Raw genomic sequence first — 17,980 nt, 5'->3', positions numbered from 1 at the left:
GGCATACTTCTCATATTTAAATGCAAGACAGTAGCAATTTCAAGATTGTCTCGAAAACTATTAATAAACTGATTTTCTGAATAGTATTGACAGTTAATTGCAGAAGCATGTCCTAAATCATCAGTATCACTAAGCTCTAGCATTCTTGAATTATTTTCTAAGGAGCTACAAATGGCTTCTTCTATACTTAATCATTTGGATGTTGAGTATACAATTTCAAGTGAAATCTAACTGTTTGCGCCATAAAGAACATGTCAGCATGAAAAGGAAGACTGTCAAGATGCACACATAATATATAAGAGAAAAACATACAAAAATGTATATGAAATAAGATGTACATAATTGCAAAAGCAAATGAAAAAAAGAAAAAGATGATTAGAGATTGCAATAGAAATAGCAATGAAAGAAAAAAAACACAAATGGAAATTAAAAAGGAAAGTTGAATGGAAAAAAAAAGAAGTAACTTTGGGTTATCATGGGATTTGGCTTGCAAGGAAATAACCTTTTTCTTTCAAAGTGGGCATATAGGTCAACATGATATTCTACAATAGACATAAATTACAATTCAAAGCTTCAAAATATCATCATCACTTGTGATGATTGTTTTCGTAAGTCCGCCTCCTAAGTCCAGCGAAAATGTTTCCATCGTTGCTCCAAGACCGCTCAACTTTCGGTGAGTGACGAACATTGAAAAGTAGCTTCTGTAGTGGGAGTCAGATCATCATGAACAAAGATTTTTGAACCCTTCAACTTTTCTACGATTGATTCCATTGACTACAATGAATCGTGAATATGAAGCACACGATTAATCGTTAACCTTTGTGTTACGGGTCCCAGGTGGTTTCTGACTGGTCTACAGAAGTTGACCAATCACAGCCCAAAATTATTGCCACACTTCTGACCACTGAGCTGCTGCGCTGAGACTATTATACAAGACCGCATAGAGATGGCCATGTAACCAACACTGCCAGCCCTTATGCAAGCTCCGCCCACTTAGGTTTCATAACATTGGCTGTTAAGGTGTGAAGTTATTAGTTTATTACGGAACACTTTACGAAGCTTGCGAAACTCTGTCATATCTATTTGGAATGTTTTGAGAGAAGTCGCGCAAAGACGATTTTCTGAACATTGATAGGTATGTTGTCATTGCATTTATTCATTGATTCTTATGAATAAGATCGTTATGTAGTTCGATTCTTTTGGAATCAGTCCCACACGCTGTATTTTGTGTATGCTTTGTTGTGTTGAATTCTGCCTGAGCTGACGAAACTGAACTGAACTTCTGAAGTAAGAGAATAAATGTGTCATTGTCTTATATGGATATATAGATCTAGAGCTACTTGCTTTTGTAGCAATGAGGAAGCGAGAGGAGAAGAAGGGAGAAGGAGAAGTAGAAGAAGAATGAGAAGAGAAGACAAGAAGAGGGAGAAGGAGAAGAGCAATGATGAATGAAGAGCAAGCCAAGAAGAAGGGGAGAAAGAAGAGGAAACAAAGGGAGAGTCTCAGAGAGCTAGGCCCCTAGTAGAATATGGTTAACATATATTGCATACCTTTAAGAATGTCCCTGGAGAATATAATTATGCTCAGCATCCTAACACAATTCACAACTGAAGAAGAACCAGAACAGAAGGAAGACGAAGAGAAAAAATGAAGATAAATAATAAGCAGCAAAAAGAGAAGAATTAATATTGAATAAGAATAATAAGATTAAGAAAAGAAAAAGGAAATAAAAAGGAAAGCAAGTAGAAACAAACTTAAATGACAGCCAAAAAAAAACTTAAGGGAAAGAAAAATTAAGAGAAAAAAGGATTAAAAAAGGAAACCATTAAAAAGATTGATCACCTTGCATATTAGAGGTCTTGCACGATTTCCTGGAACCTTTAGGCTACTTGTCTTAATTGAATGCTAGACCCACGGATTAACAAATAAATTTTAAGTGAAAAGAACCCCCCCAGCATTGTAGTAAGGCAACAATAGTAAAAAATGACTAGATTGCCAATATTTAAACCATGTACAGCAACAACCAAAGAATACTGAGATTACAGGTGTCTTGATGTGAAGGTGACTTAATTGCTGGAACAAATATCTTGTCTTAATCTTAACTTTTTGTTTATAAATTATTTCTCTTACATACTAGTTCCATCTACTCAAGTCTATGTCTTCGAAGACCATCTTGAGGAAGGGAACTCATCTGCTCCAAGGCCTGTCCCATTTCACCAGACAGCGGAGATTACTGCCAGGGGTCACCCTCACTGCTGCAGCCTCCATCCTTGGTTGGTTCGTGGTAACAAACCTGCACCCGAAGACCCAAGACCAACTGTCGGCATCCTCAGTCCACACATCATCAGAGAAATCAACCTATTCAGACAGGTAGGCCGACATTCAAATCTTGTGAGCTTTGAAGGTTTGCATGGTGGTAAGACTGAATGGAGAGGTTTGCGGTAACATCACGGAGGTTAGTCCTCAAGAGGACTGTTGGTTAAATCTTTCTGATAGTAGCTCTGAAAAGAACTGTTTTTCTCGACGTTTCGAGCACATACTCTTTGTCAGGACTCAAATCTTGTGATTGACGTTAAGTTCATTCGAATATCTTTTGATCTCCAAGAAATGATTAGCTATCAAATACTGACTCCAATTGAGTCCCAAATGTGAATTACAAATGAAAGAGGCCTTTGCAACCCTGGCTTTTGTTCTGGCTGTCATTTTAATGACTAAGTGATTCAAGGAATTTCATCCCCGGATGAATTTGTTATTTATAGTGGTTCAACTCAAGATATAGTGAATTGTTGTCTTTCGTTTTGGGCCTGTTCCATGCCCTAGAGGTCTCCTCAGTAAGCACTTGGTAAACATACGTATACTAATATTCTGTAAAACAAATTTATTTATTTCGTTACAGTCTCATATTTGCACAGTTTTAATGTAAATACATGTACATAGATGAAGGAAATACCAGTTTTTAAAGTTAATGAAAAGTTATTCTTCAATTGAGAAGTTATTCTCAAATTTGCAATTCATGGCTACCCTATTAATTTACGTTTAAATATTGTTCTCATCGATTTCAGTACCATGCCGAACATGAACAAGAAGAGAGAGGAAGCCCTATACGGCATGTTCATAGGCGATTCTCTATCAATGCCTGTCCATTGGTATTATGATGTTGATAATATCAAGAGAGATTTTAATGGGTGGTTGACTGGTTTCGAAGCTCCTCGAAAACGACATCCAACTAGTATCCTGACCATATCAGCAACAGGTAGAAATATTCAATGTTTATAAGCGTGATTGTTCCAAATATTACATAAGTGTGCAAGTTGAAAAGTTCATTCAACAATACGATGTTGAATAGGCTGCTCCAACTTGCACCGTTGAACTTGAAGCAAGTTTTGTGCTCATCTCTGTGTGGAAAATGTGATTTGGAATAGTTCATTTGTGTATTAAATCTTATCTTGTATTGTTCTTACTGAAATATATTTTTCTTTGTAATTTTCTTTGCCGAATGCATAAAAAGAAGAATAATAATCTCTTTGGCAATTGATAATAGTCATATTCGGAATGTACATATATACATTTTGTAGTCCTGGGGGGTGTTTCACAAAGATTTAAATATGACTTAAAGTCGCGCTTAAATTCCAACAGTATGCAACGTGCAATCTTATTGATCAAAACACAATTGTGTGCATCCTCTTCACATGATCCGTCCAATGCGGTCGTGCCTTCTATAACGCACGCAACTAGACATTTAAGTGCGACTCTAAGTCATACTTAAATCTTTGTGAAACACCCCCCTGATCGAAAGGTGGCATGATTAAAGAATATTCCATGTATGGATTTCAATTTAACTTGCCAATTTGCCAAATTTAGAAATTAATTTCTTGTCTGTATACAGGTTTACCTGTAAAACTTTCATCTATTGGTTTATTAATGATTTCTCTGGAAATTTATGGGCCATTTCTTGTCATAAATGTAATCTTTCCTTTTCTTCTGACTGTAATCAGGCACAAGTCAAGATGCCCTTTGAAGATTAATTATCAGTTTATTGTATGAGAACCTGTATTGGATACCGTACTTACTTTAACTTTGATGTTTTTTTATAGGTGGTGCCGGGAGATCAACATTTAGTGGGAAACAGAAGAGTATTATTGGTGATATCATTTTACATGGCAAGCTGCAGTACTGGACTAAGAATGACAGATCAATCCATTATCATCAAGGTAGGACTCCATACCAACCCTTTTTTTCTACTGGTCCGAACTGATCATGTTGGACCAGTAGATACCCAATTTTTCCAACTTTCACTGGTCCAAACTTAAAATTAATTGGTCCAAAGAAAAAAAGAAAAACATAGAAAAAGGCTTTCAGTGTATTTAACTGTCTTTTATTGCTTATTTTTTTCACCCCCCAAAAAAAAACCCCAACCAAACAAACAGTACACACACACAACATAATTCATGCGAGTCATTTATCAATTTTATTGAGCCATTTTTGTGAGACGCCAGAGCCATGTTTATAAATATAATTTATAAAAGAGAAGAAAATATCATTTGTATCAGTTAGATATAATTTTTACTAGTCATGTCAAACCAGTAAATCTGGCTATTTCTGAAAAGTTACTGGCCCGACAGCAATTTCTACCGGTCTGGGACCATCGGACCAGTGCCAGTGTTGCGTGCTGATTAATAATCAAGAGTTGGGTGATTTCAAGTACAGTGTTTGTTGATGGTGTTGAAAAGGCTGCTGAACTGAGCTCCAACACCAAGCTAGGATCAGAAGAAGGAAACAGATCAAGTTATCGATAGCTTATGACGTCATGTCTCTGCGCTGCTCTGCTTTTCATCTCAGCTTAAAATGAGTAGTCTCAATGACGAAAGTGAAATCAGGGAGATATTGCAGAAAAATCTAGAATTGCAAAGACAAAAATCACTGCAAGAATCCAAAAGAGTATAATGCTTTTTCGTTACAATGTATAAAACTCTAATGATTTGCTCTTATCATATCCATAAAAAACAAATTTTGGGGGGATGTTTCATTCTGTTTGCCGCCTGCTTGTGAGCTTTAGATCATCAACACCATCACCATTAACGAGCTTGAAATCATGATTTCCCAATCCCTTGGGGTTGGTGTTGGTTAGTTGGGAAATTACTCATAGATCTTCAACATTAGCCATAATGCTCGGTTCAGCAGACGACATTCAACACCAGCGAACAACATGAATTGCCGGAACACGTCATACATATTTTCCGAGGTCAATCCCTACACCAGCCTCATTTAAAATACGGTATTGTGCCCGGTGATGGTGTTTTCACAACAAAAACACCAAATTTCAACACCGTAGTTGAAATCAACCATTGTGGCAGCATTATGGAGGGTTGTTGGTATTCGTGGCGGTGGAGTACAATCTCAGCCACAGTGTTGGAGATATGATCGAAATCGTGCTTCCCTGTCACAAATTGGGATAAGAAATTTGGTTGAATATATAATAATAATAATATAGGGTATTTATATTGCGCACATATCCACCTTGTTAGGTGCTCAAGGCACTCCTATATTACCCGGCTAAGCTAGGCGTTCATAGCACACACAGCTTTTTAAGGAATTACTTCCTACCGGTACCCATTTACCTCACCTGGGTTGAGTGCAGCACATTGTGGATCAGTTTCTTACCGAAGGAAATTACGCCATGGCTGGGATTCGAACCCACGACCCTCTGTTTCAAAGTCCGAAGACTAATCCACTGGGCCACAACGCTCCACGAGCACTGGAGGCATTAGCCTAGCTTAGCTGATGTAATATATATGTAGGATTGCCTGGAGTCCCTAACAATGTGGATATATGTGCAACATGAATACCCCTTATTATTTTAATACTTTAATCATATATTTTTTTAGGGGGGGGGGGTGAACTGACGTTTTATATTATGAAGATATGCCTTTTTTCCTGACCAGCTTCTTTAGAACATAGAATCACCAATCTCTTAGAATTGCTGATCTAAAAGAAAGAATATGCTTTTTCTTTCAGTTGACTTTCAATTAGTTGATTTTCAGATGTCCATGAGCCTTAACGAATGTCTGTGCCATGTATTTTAACAGGAAAAGCAGATATAGTACATATACTTGAAACAGTAGTCGATGTAGTAGTAGTAGGAGAAGCAGTTACTATCAAGCCATGGTCTAGCGGTTATGACTCTCGTTTTCCAGTCTGAGTGGTTTCAATTCCCAGCCATGGCGTGTTTTCCTACAGCAAGAAATTTACCCACATTGTTCTGCACTCAACCTAGGTGAGGTGAATGGGTACATGGTAGGAATTTATCCTTGAAACTAAGAGCGCATAATAGCAGCTCTGGTAAAGCCAGCTGAGGGAAATTCTGCTGCATTACTGTAGAGCACTTTACTTCTGATTAAGTAAGTGTTAAGGGCTATAGAAGCAGTGGTAAGGGCTATAGAAACAAGTATTATTACTATTATTATTGGCAGTAGTCCTACTTGTAGTGATAGAACCACTTCTAGAAGTAGTACTGGTAGTAGCAGTCGCAGCACTAGTTATAGTACTTTCAGATACCACAAATCCAATTCCATTTCACCATTCTAATTATGTTATCTTGATCTTGTAGGAATGGCAGCAGGTGATAACACACTAAACGTTCATTGTGCGTTGAGGGCAGCAATCCAAGCATCTAAAGACACGGACGGGTCAGATGATGTTATCTTAACCTCCATCATGACGGACTACGTCCATTTCATGACCACACCCAACACCCACAACGACACCTATGCAGAATCCTACCACAGAGAATTTTTCAAGTGAGTATGGATGGAGGAAAAGTTACATGATATTACTTGATATAGGGGAACATTAAATTCAATATACAACAAATACAATGTATAATAATAATAATAATAATACTGATAACAATAATAATGATAATAATAATTACCGGTATAAAAATTATAATTATAATTATAATTATGATTATGATTATAATATTACATTATATTATAATTATAACTATGATAATCATAATAAACTCATAATTCTTGTGCAACGTCTGTCTGGTGAACTATTTGATGCACAGAGGGATTGGGACAACACCACCCCCCCTTAAAAAAAACTATAAAAAAACAAGAGCTAAGGAATTTCAGATAAAATAATGTTTGGGCACATGAATCCATGGAAGTAGAGCTTATCAATATTCAACAAATGAAAACATTCAGGCCCGTATTCTGAAGTCGGGTTTAACTTAAACTCAGGTTTAAAGTTGTGGTTTAAGTATGGATAGCCAATGGTTACATAAATCACTAACAGTAGAGATATCATATTTCTGCTCATATGGCTCTCAAATCATTCATAGTTATCTAGGAAGTATGAATAGATGATTGTCTTTACCATTAAAGAATCAGGCAAGGGCACAGTAAATATAAGAAACATACAACTTCATAAAATTTTTAACACTTTTGGCTTCCCATAATTTTAGCACAGAGTTAGACCATGGTCTAAGTTAAACCTGACTTCAGAATACGGGCCACAGGGTTTTAGATATTAGGCTGAAGACTAATAATCCGGTGTTTCAATAAAGTATGCATATTCATTGAACACTCCTGTATCAATCATATCTCAATGATACCATCAAAATATACGCACAGTCTCATAATCTCTGTTCAATTTCTGACACGTGTAGACTTTGCATTCCCTTGTCAAAACTCCCATCCGCCGAAAACGTTTTTGTGCAGCAGTTACTATTAATACTTGTGGGGTGTTGCAAGGAACTTGCATTAAATTGCTAGCCATATTTTAGGTCACAAAATCAATTGCAAGTCATGCATTTCATTGCAAATTTGCCATTGATTGAAGGTCTGCATCTTCCATCAACAACTAATTGATTGAGATCAAATTGATCTATGGCTTGTTAAATTGCATCTGAAACTTTTGCAATAGATAGCAAATATTTTCTTGTAACAACCCCTTGGAGTGCCATCCTAGCTCTTCCAATGGGGGAAGGCTTTCAGTATTCTTGGCTTCAAATCTTCCCTTAAAAACCCATCCTTTCCTCAATAATCTATTTCTTAATTTGAAATGCTTGCCTTTGGGGTAGTTCCATCCGGTTTGGTTAGAAATAAAAACACGACAAGCTGTCCATGTAACATAGGTATCGACTATTCTATTTCATTCAGATGTGTCATTGTGAGGAAGGCCAGAAATTCCTGCTTGATCTTGAAATCTTCTCTGGATTTGTTGTAGTTTAAATCAACATGTTTACCAAAAAATGCATTACATCACGATATAAACCTTATCATCATTATTATTATTGGGACACCAATTTTTTTGCTGAAGTGATCATTGGATGATATTTACCTCGTCTAAATGAGACATGGGTCTGTCAGTTCTAGTATGTCACAAAAAAGGGACCCTACCTGATGGAATGACCATTATTGTAGTTGACAATGTCCTGTGTTGATTACAGGAGCTGGGATGCTGCTGGTGGCCCCACCCAACCAGAGGAAGTGATGTCATTTGTGGACAAACGGATAAAAGACCTCGAAAACAAACATCTTGATCACAATATTGATGGAATAGGTGCCCTGGTTCAGCCAATCCCTCTTATCATCCAGAATGCTAACAAACCATTAGATGTGGCCGCAAAGGTAAGGATACTTTTAGGTGCATGGGAGAGTTTTTGATTTTGAAACGGGGAACTCCTCTTGTTTGACAAATAACAAAATAATTTCTTCTGTTCTGTTCCTGTTGAAGTAACTCCCGTAGGAACTCGGCAGAGCAGCTTTCTGCCCCATGAATGCCAAGCTGGTTTATGGCCAGTTATAGGAAATATTTTATGTCTAAGCTAATCAGCCAGAGTGGCTGACATAGACGACCAAAATTACTCTCAGGCCTTCTTTTAGTTAAAATGGAGATAGTGGCTGAGCGGGGATTCAAACTCGTATCACGATCATGAGTCCATCTTTTTCTATGAAGAATATCATTCATATTAAATTGTCCACTTTTAAAGAATAGCTTTTCGGATGCCCTCATATTTGTATGACCAAAACAGCTGTTTTTGGAATAAACATTTCTTTGTAGTCCTGTATATGTGTTTCTGTGTGGAGTGTTTGTGACTCTCAACAAAATAGAATTACTGATCAGTTTGGGCATTCCCCCCAAAATACTAATCCGTGCATTATAATCAACATATCCCAATCTATTTCAGATAGTTTCTTCTTAATAGCAGAACTTCATATCTGTGATAATTAATTCTTCGCAGAACTTTTCTGTAGGTTTTGGTGTTGCTTTATGCAGCATTTCACCACAGACAAATTGCCATTCTATGGCAGTTACCGTAGAGATTGTCAGATACTTGTGTTTCTCAGTCATTGAAAAGTTTGATTTTACTGAAGCTGACTGACAAGTTTTATGAGGCACCCTGACTTTGATCTTCATTCCGAGCCATGGGCGGAATCCTGTGGGGGGACAGGGGGACGCATCCCCCCTACCCAAAATAGTAGGGGGGACACAATATCAAATGTCCCTCTACTATTTTTGGTCTTTTATGATGGAGAAAAATACATCACTTCACAATCAAAATAATATATGTATTTTGGACATAATGACCTTACATTTTGGGTGAAAACCTTTTTTTTTTTTGGGGGGGGGGTTAAAATTACCTTACATTTTGGGTGGTAGCCTTTTTTTTCTTTTTGCTCGTCAAATTTTTCAGGCCCTGGTCCTCCCTACCTTTGGGGACAGATTTCTGCCCTTGTTCCGGGCCAATCAGATACAAGGATCCTGGTAGCTTATAACAGTTGTCATTGATAATCATTGCTGTAACTCTTGAAGATTTATAAATTGCTTGAAATATGGATAGACTCTTAACAAATTATAATTCAGGGAATAATTTTGCTTTACAAATTTGAATAGAATGTTTGGTCATAAGGGAAAAGCTCTCAACTAAGTAAGGTAAATTCCTATGTAAAAAATATGCTTTACAAAAGACTTTATGTGTAGCAGTCTTTAAAAATGTGGAGCGAATTGCGATGGGATACCAGGAAAATTATTCCCTGTAATTTCTCATTATTTGAGTTTGCACAAAGTTATTTGCCAAGTCGTGAAAAATCTACATATCTCCTTTGTATTGTATATCCTGTTAGAAAGTTAGCTATTGTAAATACATTTGACCAGAGATTTGTTTGTTTGAGACAGGAAAGGCAGGAGTTTCATTGATAGACTAAAAAAATAATAATTTGAGAAAAATTAAGCAAAAATAGAAGTCTTTTGTACACTGTCATTCGCAGTATGTATTGCAGCTTAAGAGTAGGGTGCCTTTGTCTTTCTTTTGCAAATGTACAATAGCATGTACAATGTACAAATATATCCATAAAAAGGAAATTGATATTGCTCTTTTTATGTAGTCTGACCTTTGTTTCTATGACCTATGACCTCTTACCCTCAGCAAGCTGTGAGATTGACCCGCATGACCCATGCCTCTGACAACCTTGATCCCTTCGTTGATGTCTATGCTCGTACCCTTCATGGTGTCCTCAATGGGCAAAGCCTGAGAGAGAAAATCAATGAAGCTCTTCTGTCGCCTCCCGTTGGTAATTTCAGGCTGCCGACGCTATTTGAAGAATACTCCAAGAAAGCAAGAAAGTGAGTTAAAGGTCAAACAGGATTTCTCAAGATCATTTGTGTTGACGATTACAATATTGATATTACTAAATACCTACTCACGTATGATTGTACCTTTTGTAACCGCGTGACTGGGCATCGCAAATTTGATCTCAAAAGTTGCGCAAGACTTAAAATTAAAAAGTCAGCGAGAGGCACGGTTGAAAATTTTTTGTCACCAAAAATGTTTGAGAGGTTGGAGGGGCGAATTCTGTCCCGGGGGGGGGGCATTATGGCCCCCCCTTAAGATCTCGGACGCCGATCGCGCGAGCGACGCAAAAATGTGCACGCTGGTAGTGTGCGATGTAATCTACAAGGCTGTATGGTAAAATTTTCCAAGATAATGAGATTTTATTTTATATGAATTAATTATGCTAATTTATGCATAAATCATACTTTTTGCTCTAATTCACTAAATAAAGCTCCTAGAATGCTAATTTTTTGTAAAAATATTCTTTGTAGCATTCTTAACAATCGCAATTAAAAAAAACTTCAGTTTGGAAATAAATTTCTGATGTATTTTATTGTTTTATGAATTTCTTATGTATTTCTTTGTTTTTTTACTTTTTGTTTTTTATTGTTTTTTCAATGGAAATCATTCCAGACTTAATCCTGATCATAAACAAAGCAAAATTAATTAAGTTTAATCAGTAAAGGTAGAAATAATGATACATTTATGAATTTTGGCTAATTACACAATTTGCATTAGATTTGTACATGAAATCACGTTTATGAGCAATTTTGGGTCTGACATGCACTTACATAATGTTGCGTAATGTCGTAACCGCGTACCCGGGCGTCACAAATTTGGTCTCAAAATTTGTGCGAGACTTGAAAGTAAAAAGTCAGTGAGCGGCGAGGTCAAAAAATTTCGCGCAGCAGATATATCGCTAAAATTGTCGATGGGGGGGGGCCATTATGGCCCCCCCCCCCCGGGAGAATTAGGGTTAAGGGTTAAGGATTGTACGTTCTGATATGTAAGATTGGAATATTAGATGATAATTGAGTATCGTATTATTGAATCATTACTTAAGCTCTAGACTGGCTTTAACATATTCTCGATTTTGATTCATCCAGTGAACTGGATGAATTAATACCACGTACATGTATGTGGACAACAAATGTGGACAACAGTCCACATTTTCATAAACTCGTAATTATAAACATGCTAGTAATCTTGAATTTTCAAGATATCTGTGAGATAGACCTGCACATGTTAAATACTTCAATCACTTTTGCTTATTGATCTTCATGTCATTGAAAAATACCTTTTATTAAACTGTTTAATTTTTCTGTTAAACGGTAGAATATTTCCATATATTTTTTAAGATATGATTGAATATGCTATAGCAGCATAACCATAACCCATTTTCCAGTCCAGACATTTTATTTCTTTTTGGTTTTTTGAGGGGAGGGGTAAATATTGAATTCCAAAATCCCACGATGACAACCAATTTTGATACCATATTATATTTTTTAATAATTGATAATCTGTGTTATCACTTGAAAGATTTTTGTGTCATTATGACCTTGTGAATTCATCACAATTCAGCTTTTGCCACAATAGTACTTTGATTTTTATTGATAAATCATTTATCTATCTATCCATAAGGTATGAGAAGGGCTCAGAGAAGAGGTTACAAATCTACCAGTCTGTTGTTAGTCAGTTGGGTTTGGCTTGCTACATGAAAGGAGCTATGACATCCATGTTTTTCCTAGCATATGAATTCCATGACGACTTTGAAGGTGGTGTTTTAGCGAACACAAACTGCGGAGGTAAGCCTCTCATTCCATTTTTTTCTGTTTCCGTTTGTCATTTCAGTTGCGAGCAACTTGTTTCTCACTACTATGTATACATTGTAATCTTCACAGGCCATTATACACTTGTAAGACTTAAAATCATTTAAAGGGGAATCCAGCCTTGGCCATAAAATGTTGTGTTGGGAAGGAGAAAAATAAATTAAACAGAATGGTGAAAGTTTGAAAGAAATCGGACAAGCAATACGAAAGTTATAGCTGTTTTACAATTGAGATCACTAATACTATATAGATTTCAAATGGGCAACTGGGGAAGTAAATTATGACAAGGGGCAAGGACAACTTTCCCATAGGCCATGTACTTTATTATCAGGGATTTGTGGTTTTCTCCTAAGTACCCATTCCCCTGGGGCAGTAATCTAAATATAACCCAGGTAGTATATTGTTTTATGTCTTCATGAAAGAAAAATATAATTTAAAATAAAACTTTTAGGAATAATGACATTTTAGCCATAATATGTATTGGAGTACATGAAAGAGTAGTCCTTGCCTTACATCACTATGACATCCCATATGCGGCCAATTTGAAGTCTCCATGGGTATAGTGATTACCAAGATTTACAACTTTTAAAAATTCATAACTTTCTTGTTGTTTGTCCAATATTGTTCAAACTTTCACCTATCAACTTGTCAGATTTTTATTTTCCTTATAAAAACAAGTTTTCATTTGGGTTGGATTTCCCTTTAAAAGAATCATAATATTGATAACATATTTAAAAAAAAAATTGCTATTGACATTCAGTATGTCAGTATCCACTTTGGAGTAGTACAGACCCGTCTTTTAGATTGGAAGAATTATACATTGTATTTTCAAGTTAAACTCTTACTTTAGCCTATTGGATGCTTTTTATTTTGTGATAATTGCTAATTTATTTCATTCATTACATGCATAAGGGCATTTTAGGGGGAGGAGGGGAGGGTGGCAATATAAGTTTTATCTTCATAAAGATATTTATGCACTTTAAAAGTCACAATGTAGTAAATTTTTCTTATTTTATGTCCGATTCATTGCTATGCTTGTTTGATTTTTCTGTATTGATTCAAATCAACATTTTACTGGGGTGGACTTGACATTTAAGCAGGATTTTATTCCTTATTTCTCTTAACTCCAGGTGAGAACTGCAACCGAGGCGCCGCCCTTGGGGCTCTTCTCGGAGCGGAAGCAGCACGGACGGGAAAGACGATACCGGATAGATTCAAATCTGGATTAAACATTCTAAAGCCTGGTATACAGTCAGTAGTCGAATCATGGTGATGAATATTCAAGATAGAAAGGGGGAGGGAAAAATTATTTTAGGGGCAATTCCATAAAATATGTATGCCCGACCCCCTATATGTGGGACTTTAATGAAATTTTCTGTTTCTGATTTCTTGTTCTTTTGACAGTCTATAATGCTCTCAAATGACCAGTCAGTTTATGAAGTGAAGTAAAACTTGAGAAAAATGGGGGTCGGACGAACAGAAAGGTCGACTATTTTATGGATTTGCCCTAAGGTAAAGCCTGTTAAAACAAAATTTTGTTTTGAATAAAAAATCAAGTTTGGCAAAACATATTGCTGGACAGTTCATCCCAATTGGATTTGACCTTTGAACTTTCACATCCTGAGGAGCGTTTCATCGACATTTTTGCTAGGCAAGTTTTCAGATCTGGGGTTCATTGCAGAAAGAGTTGCGTTTAAACGCATGTCAAAGAATCAATCGCAAGTCCCAAATGCGCGCTGTTGAAAATTAAGTTGCGCAGGATTTTTAGAGTTGCGATTTATTGCAACTTTTTCTGCAATGGGCCCCTGATCTTGGACGTTTCTCCTTGATTCTGATTGGCTGAGAAGCACTATTACTATGGTAGCTGTCGGATAAAACAGGACTTGTCCGATTAAACATCCGACAAGTCCTTTCGGGGAAACGCTCCCCTGGTAGGATTGCAAGTGACGAAACTGTTGATATCACCCACTCACTATTCCTTTGTGAATATGTCATTGTTGCATTTCAATCAGGAGCTACTACTGGTTAAATCGACAACAAATCATGCAAATCAAATGGTGAATGTACAATATGACATCATCAGCTTTCTCATTCGCATATCAACAGCCTTACATGTGCATACAATTGTTATGTGGAAATCTTGATTTTGACAAAATCTTCTAATTTTTCTTTGTATTCATACATTCAATGGTTTCTTGAAAATTTAGCATGCTTATCTTTGTTAACGAAGGACACGTGTAAATTTCCTGTAAAGAAAATATGACATTTATGGATTTCCATACATTTTGGGTTAATGGATCAATCATAATTCTTTGTTAAACAGGCCCTAATTTCTCCTGGGTTCGCGCTGTTCTGATTCATCCCACGATGAAAACAGCCAGTCTCTTCTCAACCCCACTTGCTAACTAGGGTTTAATACTCCACATTCCTTGATGATTGGATGTTTTTTCTTCTTCTACATGTACATGTATTTGCATGTTTGGCACGTGCTACCTACATGTACATTGTTAATAAAAACTTTGTTGACGTGCAAGGAAAAGGACACTTTCATGATAATCATTATCGGTGGTGCATGTTCTCTGAAACACTTGAATTGCAATATCTTGAGGATGGTAATAGTTATTAATAATTTATATTTTTGTTCTTTTTTGTACATTTATCTATATATATTGTAAATCATGAAAATGTTTCAAATTGTTAGAATGCTGGCATTTACAGCATATGTACTGTATGTACACATATGATTATGCGAAATTCTTAATAAACATGTCTTATATTTCACCATTTTCTCGGATTGATAATTTGCTACAATTTTATTGGCTCCTCAAAACGTTTGAAATGTTTCAATTATTTCTAATTTCTAATTCTTATTTTTCTCTTCTAGAAATGTAATACCCGGTGATAAAGACAATTCAAGTTCCTTTTTAAATGATATCCTATTGTTAAGATAAGGCATTTGGGGGAAGGCGGTACGTGCATTTCAAACTGTAGATCTAACTTCACGATGGTCACCAGTAGCTTTGACGAGTATAATTAACATGTTTTTGAGCTGTTGAGTTGCTTTGCAGCCTATCAATGTTGAATTTATCTTTCATTACAAGCATTATGCCTTCAATTAAAACATATAAATCCCTGTTAAATTGCATGTTGGCAATTTTTAGAAACAAATTTTGATTTACATGTACAATAATTTTCAGTCATATATGATATGACACATGTATTCATTTTATAAAAGTATGAAAATAAGTAGAAGAATGGCATTGTTGCCAATTTGAGGATCAATTAAACAGATTATAGCTTATGAAAGCATTGTACCTCTACTATGTGCTACAGAGATGCATACATGTATAATACATGAATTGTGCTGAATTTACCAAGTGTGTGCCTGGGCCCGTTTCATCAAGTCTTGTTATAATAACAAATGCACAGTCTCTACAACAGGTTTTCTTTCAGCCAATCAGATTGAAGGATTTTGGTAGCTTAAAACTGTTATTGAAAATTAGTTATTATAACAAGTTTTATGAAACGGTACCCTGATCAGTACTGAGATGAGAGACCAATAACTATCAATCTTTGATTTTCAAATTGTTTGAAGGAATTTGAATTTAGGTGCAAAGTTTTTAAGCTAGGTCAAATACTCAAATTGGAGAGAATTTTTTTTTTACCAATGCAAAATTTCAAGTGGAGGTAATAGTTTGCAATGCTTGAATGAATTTGTATTAAGTGCTCTATAAATTGTGCATGTTATTATTCGTCATATTTATATCTTAGCAATTTTAATGATGGTGATGCAAGCAGTTTTAATTGGTGATTTACAAAAAAAAAATTATATATGCTGACTCAATGAAACTCCATGATTACAGGAATGAAAAATGTAATGGATAGTTGAATAAAGAAATTTATCTGCTTTCGTCAATACCAAGTTTTTGAGTGGCATATGCTCATGCTCTTTTGTAGGAGGTATCGTTTGCAAGCGTGTTGTTACATGCCCCTTCAAGATATGCAGGCAAGTAACAGGGGCCGTAGAACCGGAAAACTTAAGCCCCACCCCCCCTTTTCAGTATTAACCACGTTCAGGAACATAAAATTGACCATCACATGGCCACTATAGACTCAGCCCCCTCTTCCTCTTTTAAAATCATTCCAAGGCCAGCGGAACTTATTAATTTTGTACAAAAATGAAATCCTATTTAAGACTTTGTACTACAGCACATTTATTTTGTCTTTTCATGTCTAATATAAAAGTGAAAACATTGTTTTTTGACCCACCTACAATTTAGTATATTTAGTATTGTATCTGTTATGAAGAAACTCCTACTTGTTCTCCATGAATTTTTTAATGCATATCATAGGTATAGTATACATTATGCGTATTGTTTATTAACCAGTTGTGTGTAATATTTTAGAATTTGTGTGTGTTGTTTGCAAATGGCAATATAAGTATGGTATCTGTTTTTAATTTTATTAATTGAATTGTGGAGCTCATTAGAGTTTACATATGAAGGCATTGATGAAATGTAAATTATGTTACATTGATAGTGTAATGGAGCTATTTTTATGATTAAATATCAAATTCTTTGATCTATAATTATATACACTGTATTTATTTAAGTTGACACCGTTAGTTCGTTTAATCTTGGAAGAGCGGAAGAAATAGGACAGTAGAATGGTGAAAGTTTGGAAGAAATGGAGCAAGGTATAAAAAATTCATAATTTTTTAAAGAAAATGAGATGACTAAGGCTGTAAACTTCAATTGGCAATTTGGTAAAGTTGTAAATTGTTGTAAGGAAAACTTTCCCATATGTGTTGAACTCACATGTATATCAAGTGCATGTATTTGTGGTTTCTCCTAAGCAGTTTCATCCAATTAGCGATAATCAAAATACATTGCATCACACATTGTCCTTGAAACAAAGAATTTAGGGGTACAATTTGTGAAGAATATTATTTTTAATAGAGGGTCACTTTGTGCATTGGAGTAAATGAAGGAGTTGTTCCGACCCTACATGTATGTCACAATGACATACTTTATTCAGCCAATTTAAAATCTGTATTGGTTTCGAAATAACTTTTTACAACTTTTGGAAATTCATCCCTTACTTATTTTCCGAACAAGTTGATCAAACTTTCACATACCTGCTTCTCGGATCTTTCTTTTTAATAAAACATTTTCCCTATTGAGTGTGACTCCCTTTTACATGTACATGCAAATCTAAACTACAATCAAATGCAAGCAGCCATTATTACATGATTTTAATATGACTGCCTGAATGTGGAGATCAATGGCTAGGAGAGAGGCAAGGGCCTAGGCCCTGTGCATGAAAGTTACCATAAGGGTAAAATTGCCATGTCATGGTAACCTGCATGGAATCCTTGATTCTGATTGGCTGTTGATCAGCATCATGCATGCCATGGCAGTTAACATTGGATGGCAAAGTTAAACGTTCATGGAACGGGGCCGTGTATTGGTCAGAGTGGTTGGAATGGTTTAGAAAAGAGGCCAGCGTATAGTTTCGAGTTAGGGAGAAA

At 35.9% G+C, this 17,980-nt stretch overlaps 1 protein-coding gene across 1 annotated transcript; it reads left to right on the top strand.

Moving 5' to 3' along the window:
• The first annotated feature begins 927 nt into the window (after nt 1-927).
• LOC129279362 (uncharacterized) lies at nt 928-17,031 on the top strand. The gene is made up of 9 exons (XM_064111238.1): nt 928-1,135; nt 2,138-2,370; nt 3,063-3,253; nt 4,095-4,211; nt 6,608-6,797; nt 8,456-8,636; nt 10,436-10,632; nt 12,263-12,426; nt 13,581-17,031. Exons 2-9 carry the CDS (start codon nt 2,156-2,158, stop codon nt 13,721-13,723), a joined length of 1,398 nt encoding a protein of 465 aa, XP_063967308.1. The 5' UTR covers nt 928-1,135; nt 2,138-2,155; the 3' UTR covers nt 13,724-17,031.
• The last annotated feature ends 949 nt before the right edge of the window (nt 17,032-17,980 follow it).

Source organism: Lytechinus pictus, chromosome 16 (genome assembly GCF_037042905.1).
Source record: "Lytechinus pictus isolate F3 Inbred chromosome 16, Lp3.0, whole genome shotgun sequence".
Classification (NCBI taxonomy): Eukaryota; Metazoa; Echinodermata; class Echinoidea; order Temnopleuroida; family Toxopneustidae; genus Lytechinus; species Lytechinus pictus.
Note: the sequence above shows the minus strand (reverse complement) of the source record. Positions and strands in the feature narration are given on the sequence as shown.

Bases quoted from the DNA above. Each gene is read 5' to 3' on its own strand.
- LOC129279362 (XM_064111238.1), top strand. From the start codon at position 2,156: ATGTCTTCGAAGACCATCTTGAGGAAGGGAACTCATCTGCTCCAAGGC. The intron at 4,212-6,607 runs GTAGGACTCCAT...TTGATCTTGTAG, and splicing joins ATCAATCCATTATCATCAAG to GAATGGCAGCAGGTGATAAC. The intron at 12,427-13,580 runs GTAAGCCTCTCA...TCTTAACTCCAG, and splicing joins AGCGAACACAAACTGCGGAG to GTGAGAACTGCAACCGAGGC.